Here is a 19,634-nt window from a genome sequence, read left to right as displayed (position 1 = left end):
CATTATGTAGCATGCACCTCCTGAGACAACTTCTACTACAGACTCTTACCTCATCATACATAAACTGTAGTGTTAAAGCAGATTTTCCTACACCACCGCTTCCCACCATGATGACTTTGTGTAAAGCCAATGAATTCTGTCCTTTAGGTTTATTTGCTGCCATCTTTGGATTGCAGAAAATTCACAGGTATCAAATGAAAAAATCTAGGAAAAAAATATTTCTTCATTAGTTTTCTTTTCCTTCTCCCACATGAACTGATAACATGTATTTTTCAAATCCCTGCATATTTAATGACTTAATTTCAGTTCTGCTTTACTGAAAGCTACCTCCTCTTCCACTGGAAACCATTTCACAAGTTATATTAAGCTTTTTTTTTTTATTTTTAATTTTTAATTAAGCAAAGAAATCCTTCACCATTTGGAAACAGCATTTTGGTATGTAGCATTTTCTTTTAGTGGCGCAGTAGTGTCAAGAATTCTTGATAGTTTACTACACAAGAATTGAAAAAGGAAGTCACAGTGAGTTAATATCATACAAGAAAACATGATATGACAACTACAGGGGAAGGAAACAGACTTTTGAAAGGATTTCCAGTTTAAATGGAAAGCACTAAGACACAGCAGCAAGGATTAGATAGGGTACTTTTACAGGAAAAGCAAGCAAACTTAAAATCTAAAAATACCCAGTTTCAGCAAGTCAGAAACCAAAATAATCTAGTTTATACAGAGTGGAAAAATTCAACTTGCCTACAAATGTAATTATTTCGTATATTTGGAGTAGTTGTCTCAGTCCCATGACTGCTTGTTCAAACACAAATCTCTGCATCTCACCAACACCAACAGGCTCTATGACAGCTAATTCACATACTTAAATGTATATGTGCACAAGCACAAAAAGTAGCAATTCTGTAAACTTAAAAAATACAAAACATGCATGCTATAGTTTTAGTGCATTCTCTATTTTCCCACACTTTTGTTTCATTCTCTATGTATCCCAGTAGTAATAAAAGAATTTGTGAATGCTTGCACAGTTCATAAAACAGAGGAAAGTTCCTGTACAGTGACAGAATGCATTCTCCTTCAGAGACTTAAGGTCAAAACAAGGTCTGAACTCCAAAAGAATCAATAACATCTACATTACATATATAAATACAAGAAAGATTTATGGTAGCAAGTAAAAACCAAATGTAACTTATATATTTTTAATTTAAAAACTCAAAAGGAGCACATTCACATGGCAGCACAGCTCAGTTATGTAACTACCAGATAATAACACTGCATAGTAACTTGGTATGATTACCTTGTTACCTTTTGCCATCATAATTATTTGACAATGTAACACTAAAATTACATCCTACTACATAATGAATTAACCTTCAGTGCAGCTCAATCAGAACGTGAAGCATGACAACTTTCTTAAAACTTACATCAAAAACCCTAGTTGAGGCCATGCACTAAGGCTTTGTCAGCAGTGATGCAAGTAGTATAAAAGCATGATGACTAAAGCTTCATTGGAGATTAAGCCAGTCTTTCCCAGAAGTAAAATAAATACATGCCATCAAGGTTCTCACACTGCCATGCCAGCAAGCAGGCTGGGGATGAGCAAGCAGCTAGGAGAGATATGGCTGGACCAGCTGACCAAAGGGATATCACCATGCCATAGCTTAGTAATGAAAGTTGGCAGAGAGGTTTGAAGTTTGTCAGCACTGCCGTTGCTCAGGAACCGCTGGGCATTGGTCAGCTAGCAGTGAGCAAATTTTCTTTTAGAAACTTTCCTTGGGTTTGTTTTCCTTTTAAAAAAATACTTACGAAGTTATAATTATCTCAACCCAGAAGTTTTCTTACTTTTACCCTTTCAATTCTCTCCCCCCTCCCACTGGTGGCAAGGGGAGCAAGCAAGCAGTGGGACTTATCTGCCTACCACACTAAAGCCACAACCTATGTGAAAAACTCTTGAAATCACATCAGCACTGCTACTCATTCTGCCATCAAAAAATTCTGAAAATGCAACTGAAAATTAAGTCAAATTATTTTTCCTAGAAAGATTATCTAAGCAAAATAAGCTTAAGTAAGATGCTATATATTCATTATAGATATAACAAAGAAATACAACTAATATCATGCTACAAGTTCTTTTCAAAAGGAGATAGAAAAGAGCAACCACACACTTCTGTTTTGGCTTAAAAAGAACCACTGCTTTCTTTTTACTCAGGAGGGAGTACGAGAACACAAAAATAGTTCCAAGCCATGTGCATGCTTTCAACCTACTACATTGTTTTGTCTTCGTGAACTTTTCTCTTAAAAGGAAAAACATGAAAGTCATGCTTCTTAGTATGTATGTCAGACAAGTAAGCAAGAAAATTCATCTGTATTCCTCTATCAACAGCCCAGTTTGCAAAGCTTAGATTACAATATATACCTGGATATAGCCTATTCTAAGCTTACTGAGCAAGAAAAGACTATTCTTCTGTAAGTGCACCAATAATGGAACAGGTCCGAATGAACTCAGCAGGACCTCACTCAGGTGAATTTGGGCTAACAATACTACAGTCTGAAAAATATTCAAATGCACACTAGCAATATTTCACTGTAATATTTGTTGTAAATTAATTTCCAGTCTTCAAGAAGATTGAGCAATGTGAAAATTTGTATTTTACTTCAACTTACATTTCAACAAATAGTGTCCCAGTGTGACAAACAAGTTGCTACTTTTTATACTCTGTAGCAGCTGACCCATAAAAAACCCAACACATTTCCATTTCCAATTTGATCCTGACAAATAATTGTCAGTAAACAACGTTCCATTAAGATTCTGAAAATAGCAAAACTTCACACTATCTCAGACTTCAAATCTTCAAGATAAGCTTGTCATAAACACTATGCCACATTTTGTAGTAGGAGGGCAGCTCAGGGATGTCAGTTTGCTCCCAAGTTTTTCACAAGCCAATAAAGATATAATGCTGGCAAAAGTCAGGTCTGTTGAGTAGTCAATGTGGAAAGAGCAATAAGTTACAAACAATGCAAGTATGGTACTGTGAAAACAACACTTAATCCAAAGAGACTGCTTCACAGCAAATACTGTGCCAGAGAGAAGACCTTGAAAGTGATAAGTTCTAAGCTGTTGGCACGATTCTACATGTTTCAGTGTGCTTTGAAAAACAAAGAGGAACCTAGATTCCAATTTTAACAGTAAAGCACCTGAGATGAAGTTTCATGCAAAGTCTTTCTGCCTGTAATTTATATAGCCTGACTTTTTTCATAGGAAGTATTAATTCAGGTCACATCTAGTTACTGAACTGTCCTACTTTATAATTACAATAAAACAGGCAGAGACTATGGCAAGAACCCTATTGTATGAAGCTCAAAAAAGCATACATCCTTACTAATGTACCATGGGGTTTATTATTATTTTAATCTTCACAGTGCAAAATTATTTGCAGGTCAGAAGATAAACACAGGATTATCCTACAGTGAAATACTACATCAGCTACAGCAGAAAGATGTTCACAAAGAGCCAAACACATGTTGTCAATAGTTATATCATTCACTTATACAGGTCAGCTTTTTACCACACCCATTGGAAATCCCATCACATTAATTCAGATGGTAACATATACAAAAGTTTATTCTTAAACAGTTCTTCATATAGTTCAACAAGTTGGAAAGGAAGCAAAAGCTTAACTGGCTCAGCAATGTACTGCAGTGTCTTCACCCGAAAGGGGAAGAGCACTGTCTAACCACCATACTATGGATCCGTCCTCACCTCCACTGTGGATAAACTCCTAGGAAGCTGCCCTTTTCCAACGTATCTGAGCAGATGAAGACACAAACAAATGAATATCTGACAACTCAAACAAAGTAAGCAGTTCTCAAAGCTCCTACAGCTGTTTTATTGCCTGCTTGCAGACAAACACACCCATGATTCTGTGCTCCATTTAATGGCAAGCTTCCAGTTGAAGCCAGGATAATTTTTTTTTTTATTTATTTATTTTTTTGCCAGGTTAGGGAGCAATTCGATTAACTAAGAACTGCAGGGGTAGGAATTATAATTCATATTAGCATCAGTGATAGAATCTTGTCCAGCAATCTAGAAATCCGATCAAAGGACAGAAGAGCAGGTAGCTAAATAACTTTTAAGTTATTTTTACATTATTAAGATCATCAAGGAACTTCTTTCTGGAGTTGTAAAGCTGTTGCTTGTCTTGAGCAACTGGCTTCTACCTGTATCAATACTTCTCTTAAGTTTTATCCATGACAGCCTGCACAAGTCCTCTGCACAAAAAATACAATGTTACCTTTAGTCCCCCATGGATTGACAGACATCGCAGCTCCACCCACTAGAGGAGTCAGCCAGATAGAGTAACACAACTTGGACACAGTAAGTATCATGTTAACATCCACATAAAGTCTTGAAACACAGAACGGTTACCTCCCGAACCAGAAGAGTAAGACAGATCATCAGATGCCAGTACAAAAAGCAGTTTTAATCTTCAGGGGGAATATTTTCAGGGAGAAATCTTTGCAAATACAAGTTAGGAAAGAAAAAACCAAAAAGCAGGAATTCTTGGTCTCTTAGTCTTTATTTTGTCCTCCTATTTACTATTTCTGCCAAATAAATTGAGATAAATACATGCTTATGGGTGGAAAAACCTTATGGGCTTTATCCCTCACTCATCTTGCTCATCTGATTAAACTGAGATGACTCTTCTTAAACTATCCTGTTCCTCAGTTGGCTTTTTCTTACAGAATAACTTGCTCCAAACCAATCAAAGCATGTTTCCTTACCTATCCATTCCATTTGCCTTCTACATCCGTCCCCAGTGCAATAATCTCCAGGTTCATCCACTAAGGGAGAGCAAAAAAGTGGCCAACAGAACAATTGTGTACCATCCAAAGAGGGCAACAGACACCTAATTTAGTTTGCTTTCTTTCCTTCACAGGGAACACTGTGGATCACAGGGTACAGAATTCCCTGTACTTAGCCAGCACCAAATATTGACGAAATTTATACAAACAACTATATCCAAGACACCCACATCTCTGTAAAAATGTACCCAAAACTGGCCAAGAGGCCAAAAACTAACAAAAGACAGAGCACATGATCAGTCTCATTTTCTTAGAGAAGGTGACCAAAAGAAGTCAAGAAGCTATTCCGCCCATTTTAATTCCTTGGAGTCTCGTAAATGCAATGTAAATGAGAACAGATCAGGAAAAGAAAAGCATTACACCAAAGTCACATCATTACAGGCACAAATTCAGCTGGCATCTTCTGCACTACTATACATAAAGCTGAATGCAGGCCTTGTGAATATGCAGTTGTCCTTAACAGGAGGACTTTGATTTGCTGCAGGCATTTGTTTGAAGGGGATTAGTTAAACATAGCTTTGTATTTACAGATAGCTGGTACAGTTAGCATAGCTGGTTCTAGTTAATAAGTAGAGATAGCAGTGCCTCTCTTCAATTGCAAAACAATTTTTTATTGTCAATTTTATAGCCTACATAAAATTAATACATCAAAACTGAATCCTAGTTCATTTCCTTTCCTTTAAGAGAAGATTACATAAAGATTTGAAACTCTGTCATATTAACCTCATTACCCACTCACTTTTATGATGAGTAACTTTCTTCCCTGAAGACTGTTTTATATAAAAAGCATCAATTAAAACTGCTAGCTGATACATTATAGCACCCACCTTTACTCTGTTTAACACAGCTAGAACTTGATAGATTTGAAGGAACAGGAATAATTTAACTGCTGTACGTGAGTTGCTTGCACAATTTTAAGAACTAGTTAATATGCTTTGACCAAAATAACTTCTGGAGAGACAAAATTATCAATTACTTACTGAACAATTAAAGAAAATTTAGCAATGAAAACTCTTATTGTTCTAAGCAAATAACTTTTTTTTTTTTACTAGAAGAAATTAATGCCTGCACTACTCTGCACGTTATACTTACTATAATCTACCACCTCTAGAAACACAATCCAAGATTTATTTCATTCTGAAGTGAAAATTTATGGAAACTTTTTGACAGCATTTTCTAAAGTGAGTTTAAGAACTCTCCAAAGTTTTGTAATTCCCCAAAGTGAATCAAAACTGTCGGCTCACGTGACCTACAGATCACAAGTTTCAATTTTCTAAGAACAAACACAGGAATAATAATTTTGAAAAGTGGCAACATATCTCACATCCAAGGACCATGAAGCAATATAATCTCACCTGTTGTGAAAGTATCACAAATTTAACTGGTTACTTCATTGTTTATCGAGTCCCATAGTTTCAGTTTGGCTAACGAGCAAAAGTATATTTGAGAATGTATTGTTTGAAAATAGCACTAGCATACTAAGTGCCAAATATCTGGAAGACACCTCACAAATGATTCAGATATTTCTGCAACAAAAGCATTCCTAGTAAAGGAGGGAAGCAACTCCAGGCAAGCAGAATCTAACCCTCCCATCATCTGGTTCCAATTACAACATTTAAACCAGATCAGCAGAAACACCCCATGACCCAGAAATTGATAGGATACATGAGGACACAAGATGGGACATGATACCAGCTGCTTTAAGAACTAGAGAATAAGGACGTTTTAAAAGGTAGATCAGCATTATTGTTGCACCATCAAGTTTGACTGGTGTTTTATTAGTTTAAATGCACAACATCCACCAAACTCCTCATGGAGTAACATCAGTATTTTATTAAGGTAGCACAAGTATTTCAAAATGTTAAATAATCACTACAAACTTTAAATAGTAGTCTAGAGAAAGAGAAGAATGAACCCAAACGTTCAAACAAACAATCTCAGAAATAAGTAATTTCATTAGATAATGAAATAGGCCTCCTGAAACTCAGCCTCATAACAAGTTAGAAACTTTCCACAGCAAGTATTTCCCTATGTCCTGAAAATAATCCTTCAACATCAACATGTTTAACTAGGAATTAGGATTGGGAGCTTCCCATGAGTTTAACAAGCAGTTAAATCACATTCAAGGTTTCGTAAGAATCCTTCTTTCCAAAGCTTTCTAGGGCACACCTTAGAAGGTGCTTGTGCCTCCTACACCCACAGAACAAATTTACTATGGTGACTAACTACACATATACTAACAAAAATAAAGGGTAGAAGACTGACTTCAGTTCTATCTCTCAGCAGAAGCAAATCTCCTCAGGCAAAAGGCCTAAACTTCCCAGCTCCTTGAGACAAGTACTTCAAATCATAAGCACTTAAAGTGGAAAAATCAACCAGTGAACTCTTCACCCAGTAACAGAAGCCTATCCATCCCATAAATTACACTGTGTTGTTACAAAGAAGAGTGGTTCCCACATGCCCACAACTTTATACTCTTAAGACATCAAGAGAAGAATTGTGATCTCTCCAACAAGAAGTCACTAAAACATGAGAAACAAGTTCACAGACTTCTAGCCCTGAGGCTCCACAGGGCCTTAGTCACAACTTCTGGGCATAGCCATGAAGTAGACAGCACCTTCTGAAGCAAGAACAGATATGCATTTCATATGCTTTAAGTCATCATTCCAGTAATTTCTTACCAAAAGGCCTCTTTGGCTTCCTGCAAGATGATTTCTGGGGAAGAACTTCCATAAGGAAATTTCTTGAAACCCACATGGAACAGTACATGAAAACCCTGACAAACTGAACAACAGAAACAGTCTAGAACAAAATCAAGGTCTTAAGATTTCAAACCCTGTAGTGTACTGAAAAGAAAACAAAGCAGCTACATCACTGTCCACATAAACAGCTGACAAAACATACAGCCCTGGAGTCCAACTGTGTGTGTCTGCAAGGCTGATATAAACTAAACCTACAACAGTCTGTCTGATATTCCTATATCCTTTCTCCCAACAGCACTGGTGCAACTATTAGGTGGCAAAGCACTTCAGAAATTGCTCTAGACAAAAATTAACCTATACTGGTTTTTGAACGGATACCAGCCTGCTAGTACCAAAGATAGCCCAGAAAAACACATAGCTGAGCATGGGGAAAGCAAACAGCACTACCAGCCTATATAAACACTGTGGCAAAACAATGCAAGTGTTCTAGGGTTCCTCAACCATAATCTGGCACCTGTTGAAGATTTCTTACTTTTTTTAAGTTATGCGATGGCTATTACAAAACACTGGGAAGAATTCTAGATACTTGCAGTTGATACTTATCTGAACTGATGCAGAGATCAATGGGAAGAGCAGCAAACTCAAGCCCACCACCAAGGTTAACACAAGGTTAAAGCTTGCTTTCATAGTCTAACAACCAAAGTTACACTGAAATAATTTTGGTAATATACACACAAGAGTCTAGAATGCTGTTCCTGCTTCTACAAGTTCAGTATGTGGCTGGTGCCCTCTGCCAGTCTAATCTAATCACTGAGGGAACTTTGCTTTCTGAGGCTGACAGTGCTAAAATGCTTTAACACAAAGTATAAGGGTCATGTCTTCTTTCATATTCTATTTGTAAACTCGAAGATCTGTAATCTAGCATATTAATAGAACGCATTCATTTTGTATTGATTTAAGATTATACACCATAAGGAGAGAATTAATAGTCACAGCAGACAATAGAATAATGAGCAATTACGACTACATGCCACTAGCCCATCAAAACTATTCACAGACTTGCATGGATTCAGAGGGAAGGCAGACAAACAGGTACTGTGGTACTACAGCTGATTTTCTACCATGAAAGGCTGAAACATATGAGGGGGACATCTGTGGAAGAGCCTTCCACATCAGTTATCCGTAATTAAAAGTCAAGTTACATTCATGGGAGATGCATTTGATATAGAACAAAGACACTCTCCCAACCCTCCTCCCCCTCAAAATACGAGTCAAGATATATAGCCTACAAGGATTAATTTTAGAAATGCATAATCAACAGCTCAGGTTCTTAACTAGTGCTATTCTAATAAGAACTCGGTGAAACATTTCAAGAACACATTTAAGTTAGTGTCACCTAAGACATACGAGATAGAGCCATTTTTATCCTGTGTTTCGAGTACAAGAAAGCACATCTGGAAGCTAACTTCTGATTAATGATAAGCTAGGCTTCACTGACACTTGCACAGGGCTGCTGCTTCCAGCTGTTCTAGAAAGCAACAAGAATGGAGCTCTCTTGAAGGCATGGTGCCAGAGCTTGCAGCATGAGCTTCAGCAGTGCACTTTTAAAAGCAGTTCAAGAGCACTGTATTCAAAACTTGTTCACAGCATATTCAGTACCAAAAATTCAGGTTTTTTTGGTCAATTATATTTCAAAAGGAATCTCAACCACACTGCTGTGTCCTTTTTGCCCCTGTACATTTACACTTCAATATATACTATAGAAATTTTAGGAAGATTTAAATGTAAGCGTGCTGTCTTGGCTTGATGAAGTAAATTCCTTGAGAAAAGTCTGAAGATGGCTTCCCAAAGACATACTTGAAATAAGATAGGCTTTCCTCTAACACAAGGATCTTTTTAATTGTTAAAAACCCCTAGTCTTCCTTTAGAAGTTTAGAATGTCAGATGCGCATTTTCTAGAAACAGCAAATATTTGCATGGTCATTTTTACACACAGAAAGAATGATTATCAAGATCCACATTCACTAAACCTAAAACTGCACCCAGACATCTTCCCTGCTCTACAGTAAGGAAAGTTAACTTGTGACTGAGAAATCTAGAAACAAATAGTATCTGCAAAGCAAAACAGTCATCAGGCTCATGGCAGGCTGCACCCAACAATCTTAAGGAATCTATAGAAGGAATGGAGACAGCATCTCTTCTGTAGGTTAGGGTCCTAAGCAGCCTTGTTGTTTTTCAGGCATCTCTTGTCACACCAAGACAAGTTCTGATGCTGATAGCTCAGGGAATTTATCCTGCTCAAACAACTATTTTTCCTTGTTAGCCAGTCATAATAGTAATATGGTGAAAACTCACATGAACACCCTTAAATTCTTTCAAGTATTAGTACAGACAGAATGAACACAGGAGCCTTGTTTGAGTAACCCTCCTATGAAATTCTTGACAAAGAAAAAGTCTAAGCTTTCAAATAAAGCATTTCTGAGGCAGTCACTGCCTTCTCCCACAAGTCAGTGCCCAGGTGAATGAAATTTAAGCAAAGGCTGAGCAGGAATACCGCAACACATTATCCTTCACATCTCATGCTGATAAAATGGCTTCTAACAATGAAGGATGCAGGAAACAAGTGCTCCAGCAGGTGCAAGCACGTTTACCTCAAAGGACACAGCACAAATGATGCAAGCAGACAGGACTGAATGCAGCGCATTAACAAGGAACACCAAGAAGTGGGAACCACCAAGTTCTCTGTCTCCTCTTCACAAATAAAGGCAAGTGTTCTCTCTCCCCACAAGCAGACTGCATCAATACACCAGCCAAATGGAACCTAATGAAATATAAACATGTTGGATTTGCATTTCAAAAGTTTCCTTTTATTCCTCTAAGGAATCATGCAGCTGCAGCAAATTTCTTTAGTGAAATCTGACTTGGCAAAGTAAGTTACTTCAGTCATTTTATGACTTTGCCATCTGCTTTACCACCTAATTAGAAATGCACAAGTATATTTTTATAGTATTATTGGAAGAACATTACTTTTGTAGCCATATTTCGTTCCGGTAATGCCTCTTTCTGTTTATATTCTATGCAGAGCAAATTTCTCCTCCTAAAACCATAAAATTTTTTCTATTTTATTCAGAGAAAAAGTATTTCATATGCATAACTCACTAATGAACTGGTTTGCGAATACACAAAAACCTTTTGAATAGCTGGTTCAAAACCACAATTGGTTGTAGACCTGATGTTGCATAGTAATACAGCACTCATAAAGCTGAAACAGTCAGGCAGATCCCTCCCCATTTTTAGATGTCATTTATCCTAAAACTGTTAGATATATGATTTGAAAAATTGATAATCTAATAGACCTAAAAGATTCGATCAGCCAATGAATTGTCATTTAGTTCAATATATGCTTGCCAATCATATGATACATGATAGGCTTTCATGGCTACTTCACATATTATGGGCCTTAAATTCTCAATGGCTAAAACCAGAGGGCATTCAGTTCATTAAATTAATATGAAATTATTAATATTCATGTAATTTAACAATTTTCACATCAAGTGCCAGTGCAAGGTGGTTTTCATAATTTCCTGCTTAAAATACTGATCACACTTTTCTTGCAGTACCACAGAACGGATTTTCAAATTGAATGTTCCCAAACTTAAAACTTGCTTTTTGCTCCTGTTTCAATTCTTACAGCTCTTACAATGCACAAAGTAACTCAGAACTGTTAAATGACTTTACAAGAATATAAGCATGTAAGCTCTAAGTTTTAAGAGAACAGACTATCTCAAAAAAGTTCTTTACAAAGCAGTGTATGCTAAAATCATAAATCAAATTCAGAACACAGGAGCACAGCATTCATTTCTGACTATCTGGAAAACCAAGTGAAGCAGCTATCAAAAATTTCTGATAACCAACCTAAAAATTACTTTTAAAATCATACTCCAAAGGCAAACACTTGAAAAAGGCACCATTAAGAATGGTGTACTATTGCGCATCACTAGATAGGTCTCAAGTGTGTCTCTCTTCCTGTGACCTGACACGGAATGCAAAAGCTAAAGGCATTCCAGCAGAGGTCACAGACCAAATTCAGTTTATTTTAAAGGCCAGTCTCCCTGCGGAAAAACTACTATAGAAGTCTGTCTACAGTGAAATCCAGTATCTTTATCAACATTTAACTAATTTAAATCTACATGTTACAATGCTAAACAGTACCAAGAATGAGCTGCTTTCATTTCTGTACACAACCTTTTAAATTCCTGTGAGAAGTATGTGACCTAGCATCTTTTCAGTGTTGCATGATTTTCTCCAGTCTAAGAAACCTTCACTACCTCTGACTTAGGAAAACATTTTCTTTTCAGCTGGTCACTTGCAAGCTTCCACTTCAGTGGCAGTACTTCTAGTAGCATCAGTTCACCACAGTCAGAAGCTAATTTTGCTGCTTTTCTTCTTAAGGGGTTTACTTCTTTTACCTTACGCACATGCATCAGAGTCCTGCATAAAGTCTAGAAAAGTTAGTGCTATTAAAATCCATTCCTGTTGTTCACAGATGATAGCATGACCTGATTAGCTGATTGTAAAACAGGAATTACGTTCCTGAAAAAATCTCCTTCAAACCCCTGACTGTCTAACTATGCCATTCTGACTGGGTTAGGTTTCAGTATTTTATCATATTGTATTTCATTGTTCATACTCTCTTAAAAGAAACCCTAGTACTTGGTTACAAGATTGTTTCTGTTTCAGTTTTCCCTCAGAGAAACATATTTTCCCCCATATTTTTAAAAAAGTATCCTCTCCTAAAATTGTAGTAAAACTTATTATAAACATATAATATAAAACTTCACTCCTCAAACAACAGCCTGTTTTTTGCAAATTTTCCAAACTACTCTTAAGATCACTAGATCTTAAGACTGCTTTTACAATGCTCCTCAAAATACCCCAGTCTGAAGAAAATGTCACAAATTCTTGTGTTACAAAGTCTTGTGTTTGTGTTACAAACATGGTCTCAGTTCTAACTGAGGCATCTTGCAGAGAATATTTTTGTTAGTTTACTTCATTCATCTATATGCTTTAACTGAAAGAGCCATAAAATTCAACCTTTGCAAGACAGAAAATACAACAGATACAGTTTAACTTTCACTTAACTTTTAGGAAAAGATGCTCTTCTACTAAAGTTCAACATGTACTAAACAAAGTTACCTAAGAAGAAACAACTTTCTCATTATAATCAAATGAAAAACATTCAAGAGGCATGACAGTGAAGAAGTTTCTCGAAAATCAGGTTTCCGAATTACTCCAAACTGAAACATTTCATATCTCACTCTGGTTCTGGGGCAAAGAAGAGCTGAGAAATTCCAGAATTTTTGTGAGTGGCTGCACTATACAATCTTTAAGTGTAATTGTAACTCTAAGCCCATCAGTAAACTAGTAACTACATGCCCAAAATTAGTGATCAACAGGGAGATGGGTTGCATGGGTGTACGCATACAGGCTTTCCTAAAATGTTTTGTGGATTAGCTACTGGCCTCTTCAACACCATGAATCTATAAATTATAAACTGCCACACTCTCAACACAAGAAAAACTAGTTGGCAATGCCTGCAATGGGATTTCTTAGCAAAGAATACAGAGGCATTTGAGATGTGGAATAGGTCAAAAGTGAGTATTTTCCCATAAAAGCAGAAGCACAAGGGTAAAAAGTTGAAATCATGACTTAAGATCCAAGTTATTATCAAAACAAGATGTGAGAAATAGGACAGAGACATATCTTGAATTAAGATTTAGAATTTAACTCCTCTAAGTCCAAATTGCAGCAACTAAGCTCCTGCTTAATTGTTATTATAAAACCACACCTGAAACAAGTTATCTGCAGAAAGAATGCTGCACCTGGAAGAACACTTGGTTAACTCTTTAATATTTCTGAAACAAATTCATCCATATTTCTTTACTTATTTTTTCTAAAGCAGTCCTTTATGTTACACTATTCACTGAAACAAAACGACTACTGATGCAAACCAAATTAATAATTCAGATGAGCGGCCTTCTTACTCTTTATTAGTAACTTAACTTTTCATTATTTTTCTTATCAGCCTTCATTAAACCGGGAAAATAATCAAGTACCGCCATTTCATACATCTCAAATTAGTGGGTCTTTTCCTACAGGGTACTCTGAGATGTTGCAGAATACCTGGAATTAATTATGAATGTTACCTGTAGCTATATTTTCTTCCTTACAATACTAACCATATAATAACATTTTAGATGGCAATCTTGCTGAACTGAAAGCAGTTTCTGATATTTAGTCTAATGCACCTGCTCCTTAAATACTGAGTGACAACACTGCTCTGCATAGAGAAGGAGTCCAGAGTGCAGTGTTTTCTTTCAAGTTTAAGTTTTCCTGGTTTATTATATACTTTACTTCCACTGAATATAAAGCCTGGAACTTCAAAGCCATCAGGTCTAACCAGCAGCAGATAAAAAATATGCAATCCGGACCAGTAAAGAAAGATGCTTTAATAAATCACACTCACACAGGCCCATGCTGTATCGACTTCAATATGTAAACTACATCAATGTAAAATAAATTTCACATTAATTTTCGAATCAGTGACAACTTCAAAAATGTAAGCTTATTAAAAATCAGAGAACTCAAGTTGTGATAAAGTACACTGAGCTACCAGTCATGACTCTACTGGACCAGTCACTGAAGCATTGCAATGAACTCTTAATTTGAACAATATAAATTTTGACCTTACAAAAATCAGTTCTTACAAGTGTGCGGTGTTATTTCTTAAAATGCAAGTGTTCTGAGGATTGGAATGAAGCTTATTTGCATGTTACACTACATAGGTGAAATTAATTCAGGTGTTTAAGTATGCAAGAACTTTATGATTTAGTGGTGTCATCCCAAAATCCTCTTCCACACAGCAGTCACTTGGATTCAGTGATTGCATTCACTGATTTCACTTACTTTGTTCTCCAAGGGCAACAGTGACAGATGGTTAATGATGAGCTCCTACCAGCCTTGCTTTGAGTAGGGTCTTCGGTCTGTCTACTCAAACACCTCCCATTTTGTGATCTCACTTATCAAGTGTGGGTTTTATGACTGACATGGCATGCAAACGTCTGTCACATTAACACTAGTTACCTATCTATATAATTTCTTTTATTTTGAGGTCTGAAGTAAATCCTACTGGGCAAGGTGTTGCTGGTATTAAGTACTTCTGTGTTAAAAGCCTTCTCAACACAGCTATACCAACAGGACTACACTGCTGTTTCGTAATGACAGACCTCCTTTACTCTATGCCATCTGACAGGCTTGAATGGGAGTACTAGTAAAGAGAAGGACTGTAGCACACATAGCTGGCTTTTTATTTTCTTCACAGATGTTTCATTTTTGCAAGACTTCCATGTTTACTGCAATCTATTTCATGTTGACAGAAACATTTCTGCCTGTCTGGATGTGGGTGCTATATGTAGAGCATTCTCAGACTCTCAGAAACAAGGATCAGAGTTAAAGATCAAGTCTTACAGTAGTACAGAAGGCTATTAAATTAGTATTTCAGAGAGTAAAATGAAACAGGTACCAAGGCCTGAATGCATGGCTGATCCCTGCTGCCCACCTACTAAGCACAGATGCAAAGCGCCTTTGTAAACAGCATTTTCCATAACTTGCAGAAATACTTGGTCATACAGTATATTTACGTGCCATTTTATAATGAAACCTTGTGGGCCACTGCACCAGATATTCCCACACTCTTGCATCAAATGATGTAGTAAACATACTTTTATAGAGAAGAATACAATGCATTATACATATATACAATGCATGAACTTTACTGGTAGGAACTCAACGTATATTATAATTACTTCAACTAAGGAGCTACTATCACAAAATAAGCATCAAAAATTCCATTAAAGTAACAACTGCAGAGTTACTATGCAACCAACTCTACATTGCTTTTTTGTTCTACCTTCTTTGCATTCTTGGCTCCTCTCCGTTATAAACTGATTATGGCACAGCTTACTTTGAATTCTCTATAGTAACTGCCTATGTCATCTAACATCTTCAACACACTTTTTTCCATTATTCCCCCCCAAAGCCTGGACACTTCAGTATTGCCAATCTATTGTCTCAAAGGTGCTGGGAATTTTGACAGAGGCAAACCGAATTCTAAACAAAATATGACAAGTAAATACTAAGCCTCTCTCTGGGCAAAGGCAATGAATTCTCACATTGGGTCATTCTAAGGCAGCATTACTTAATCTATACTACATGTCTTTCCAACTTGTTCTTACATTTCAATCCAATTCTGTTTTTTCTGGGAGAATTTCAGAATTTTTTTCCTGCTGTAAAGAGTCCCTAAGACTCTAGAGTACAAGTCTAACCTGATGATTATGGGTTGCACAACTACCAAAGAGATTCAACAAGCAGCTGTAACCACTGATAAATCCTTGGGCTTTAGGTGCTGACTCTGACTCACAATAGTCAAGAAAACAGGATGAGTAGCATAACAAGGTTTAACAATCCCCTGGTCTGCAAGGTACATTTGCTATAAAGTGACTCTAAGTTATTTATATCCACAAGGACTATAACCAATTTTAGATTTTGCAGACAGTAAGCATTAAAAATAACTTTTTATAACTATCTTGAGAGCTGATTTTAAGTACTGCAACAGATTAATAAAATATAGCAATTTCTTCCCTACTTAGCAATTTATAAAATATAAATATTTTTGCAGAACACTTAGTGGACGTACATAACACCAACTGCTCTATTTATTTGGTTCCTCACATAAATTCTTTTTAAAATATAAAGGAGGCTTAACACTGTTGTCCTGTAATTGTGTGTTTAAGGCAGGCAGGCTACAATATGTTCAAAGGAATGCTGTCACTAGCCTACCAAACTACCTTGTTCATATAAAATAGATTTCAATTTAGATGCAAAGTAATTTCAATAGCTTGGAGCCATTAGAATTTTACTGGGAGCTGGTTATAAGGACTTTCAAGGGGGTGGGGCGTTCCCTTTCTAGGAGACATGTTATCAGCCACTGATTCCCAGGACCACTATATCTTACAGCACTCACTGGGGTGGCAAAGCAACCAAATCTAATCACAAAGTTAAAAAAAAAAATTCTCATATAGGTATTTCTTCTTCAGTTGTAAAACTGCAGCAAAAATAATGCTGTTGTCAGTTACAGTATCCTTTGATACTGGAGACTGCCATATATCAGTTTCTAAGACAGCAGCATCTTTTGCCTCAGCAATTATTTTCTTCTAAGTTCTTCTAAGTCAGATACACTTGAAATTTAACAGGAGCAAAACCTGTTAAAAAACTTCTTAGATGGAACACCTCTGTTTCAGTGTAATCCCTCAGAAAAGGTAGATACAGGGTTGTCACTGCATGACTCAGTAACTGAGGTTAAGAACACAACTGCCCTTATGGAAACTGGAAGTCAGTCTGAATACAGAAGACACATGGACCACTGCAAGGTCTCCAACTACACTTGTTTAACAGTCTTGTGCTCCTCCTTGGTCACCTTTACCCAGCTCTGCCTTATCCTCACAGTCACATCCCTCCCTGCACCACTTCCCCATGCCCATCCCTTCCCCTTGATAGCCAATTTCTATGGGTTATTTATCTCAAGAGCATGTAACCACAGGTGACAGAGGTTACAAAGAATGCACAGCTAGGACACATTCCAGTTTTCATTTTCATGGCTAAATATTCTCTACTTAAGGTCCAAAAAAACCAACATTACAACACTGTCAAAGAACACACAACACAAAATACTTCACCTTAGAATGTTTGTAATCTTTCCCTTCCTCAAATTCAAAAGAGCACTAAAAAGCAAAGACTAAGACAAGGATCTTGCAGTAGTGAAGGAGTACATTCACTATCTAGCATCACAGTTTATTTAACCTCACAGTTGACCTCTCATGCAGTAGACTGAAGGCTTGTTTTGATCTTTTTGTGCAACATTATGTCATATTCTCTTATTTCTACAGAAAAGAATAAAGGGTAAACATGACTAGCACTATCAATCCATAAAATTTCTACCATTTGGAGGCTTCCACAAAAAATGTTTGACAAACTGTCATGCAAGAGCAGACAGAAGGATTTAAATTCACATCAGAGATTGACATATCAAACAGTTGTTCTTCATTCTGTTAAGAATGCTCAGTTTCCCAGGACTTAAATGTTAAGGTACATGCTATTAGATTAATAAGTCAGCTAAAAAGAAGAGGATTTTTAATTAAGAATCCAGTTATAATCACTCTTAATTATCCTGAAAACTAACAGAAGAGCAGTATCTTCTCCCAGTCCAGCCCCTCTCTCAGGAGCTCCTCTCTTTTCAGTTTAACTTTCAGTGGAAAAGACAAAGAACAACTTATAGTTTTATGTTCAGATCTCTCTATAACCTATCTCCAGACACTGGAATGCCAGCAGAAGCACGTATCACTTACACTTGTGGAAGTGTAATGTTTTGCAGTGCAGAATGCAAGTCGTTTTCCGATAAGAACTGGAAATTCAAACGTAAAACAAAACATCAGGAACATTCTGAATGTGAAAAAAAAAAATCATTTTGGCAATCTTTCTGGCAGGCTGGTTTGGGGATGCCACAAAACAAACACACAGATCGATCTCCAGGTGACTCTTGGGATACCTATGGCCCACTTAACATTTACATTTAAAGACTCAATTAAGGGGAAGGAGCTGAAGCTATTAACTTCCATTTAAAAGAAACCCAAAAGCAAACACCAAATCGCTTACCTAACCAAATAGGTGAGTATTGAAAGGCTCTTTTATTTGGGCAACTTAATAGCATTTCTCCTTTGCGTTTAAAGCAAACACAAGCTCTAGTTACCAGCAACTATAGAAAAGCCCAGCACATGAAACTGGGCAGCAATTAAATGTTACAGAAACCCTGCTCTTACTCACTCTAGAACCGCAGAACCCACATACACGTATAGGGTCTCCGGCACCCGGCCGGGGCAGGAATCGCAGCTGCAGCCGCCGCTCGGTCCCGCCGGGCCGGTGGGTGAGCGCCCCGACCCCCTTCCCCGCTGGCCCCACGGCGCGGCCCCTTTGTTCGGGGTGCAGCCCCGGCCGCGCCCCGCCCTCCGCAGGTACGGGCGGTGCCCGCCGCCGCCCCGCAGCCCCAGGGACCCGCACCCGCCCCCCGCCGCAACAGGCGGCCGGACCCCGCCGCCCCCTCCCCGCTGTTCCCCGCGCCCCGGAGGGCTGCGGCCGGGGGGCGCCAAGGCCGACGCCCGTAACCTTCAGGGAGCGGCCACCGGGCCCCCGCAGGAGGCTCGGGGCGCCGCCCGCCCGTCCCCACACCCTGGGGAGGGGCCGGCAGGCGCACACGGGCGGCGGGGCGGCAGCCGCACCCCCGCACCAATCCCCGGGCGGCGCAGAGCCGCCGGGCGCGGAGCCGCCGTAAGCCGACGCCCGCACGGCGGCTTCCCCCACGCCGGAGAGCTGCCCCGGCGCGGGCGGAGCCGGTCCCCTACGTCCCCCCCGGCCCCGGCGGCCGCGGTGGCGGCGGCCCCACCCCGGCCCGGCCCGCGCGCCCCCGGCTCACCTGCGGCGGTGGTGCCGGCGGCGCGCGCTCCGCTGCCCGCCCGAGGAGCGCGCGGGGAGGGGGGGGGGGGGCGAGGGGAGGCCCTGGCACCGCCCCCGCGCGCACGGCCGGCGGCGCGCGCGGCCCGGGGGGGAGGGCGGGCCCGGCCGGGCGGGGGCGGCCGGGGGCGGAGAGCGCCGCCGCAGGGGCCGCAGCGTCGTCACCGGGCGCGGCCCCGCCGCCCCCGCTCCGCGGGCGGGGCGCGGTGTCAAGAGCCGGGGCGCGCAAGCGCAGTGCCGGCCAAGGCTGAGCGGAGCGGAGCGGAGCGGAGCGTGGCGGCGCGGCGCGCCGCGCCGCGGCGCGGGCGGGCGGGCCGGCCCGGTCACCGGTGCGCGCGAGGGCGGGCCCGGTCCCGGTCCCGGAAGGAGACGACTGCTTCCGTCGGAGGCGCGTGCGGGGCCGGGCCGGGCGGGGCGCGGTGGGGGTGGGCAACGGGCGGGCCG

The 19,634-nt window shown here is 39.5% G+C and overlaps 1 protein-coding gene across 4 annotated transcripts in view; it reads right to left on the bottom strand.

Moving 5' to 3' along the window:
- Positions 1-19,257, bottom strand: part of RALA (RAS like proto-oncogene A) — a 30,509-nt gene extending 11,252 nt beyond the window's left edge. Inside the window, exons 1-2 of one of the 4 annotated variants that reach the window (XM_005529932.2) lie at positions 19,153-19,257; positions 50-204 (exon numbers count right to left, since the gene is read on the bottom strand). In XM_005529932.2, coding sequence (XP_005529989.1) covers positions 50-163 — 114 coding nt within the window. In that variant the 5' untranslated portion in view covers positions 164-204; positions 19,153-19,257. Of the gene's footprint in view, positions 1-49; positions 205-1,427; positions 1,449-18,031; positions 18,088-18,506; positions 18,621-19,152 lie in introns of those variants that run through there. The other 3 variants (XM_088054669.1, XM_014258692.2, XM_088054671.1) reach the window with 3 other exon arrangements.
- Between the last annotated feature and the right edge of the window lie 377 nt (positions 19,258-19,634).

The sequence above is a fragment of the Pseudopodoces humilis genome, chromosome 1 (genome assembly GCF_049639895.1).
Source record: "Pseudopodoces humilis isolate 2021_Gansu_Grassland_sample_001 chromosome 1, ASM4963989v1, whole genome shotgun sequence".
Taxonomy (NCBI): domain Eukaryota; kingdom Metazoa; phylum Chordata; class Aves; order Passeriformes; family Paridae; genus Pseudopodoces; species Pseudopodoces humilis.
This window is presented reverse-complemented; position numbering and strand designations above follow the sequence as displayed.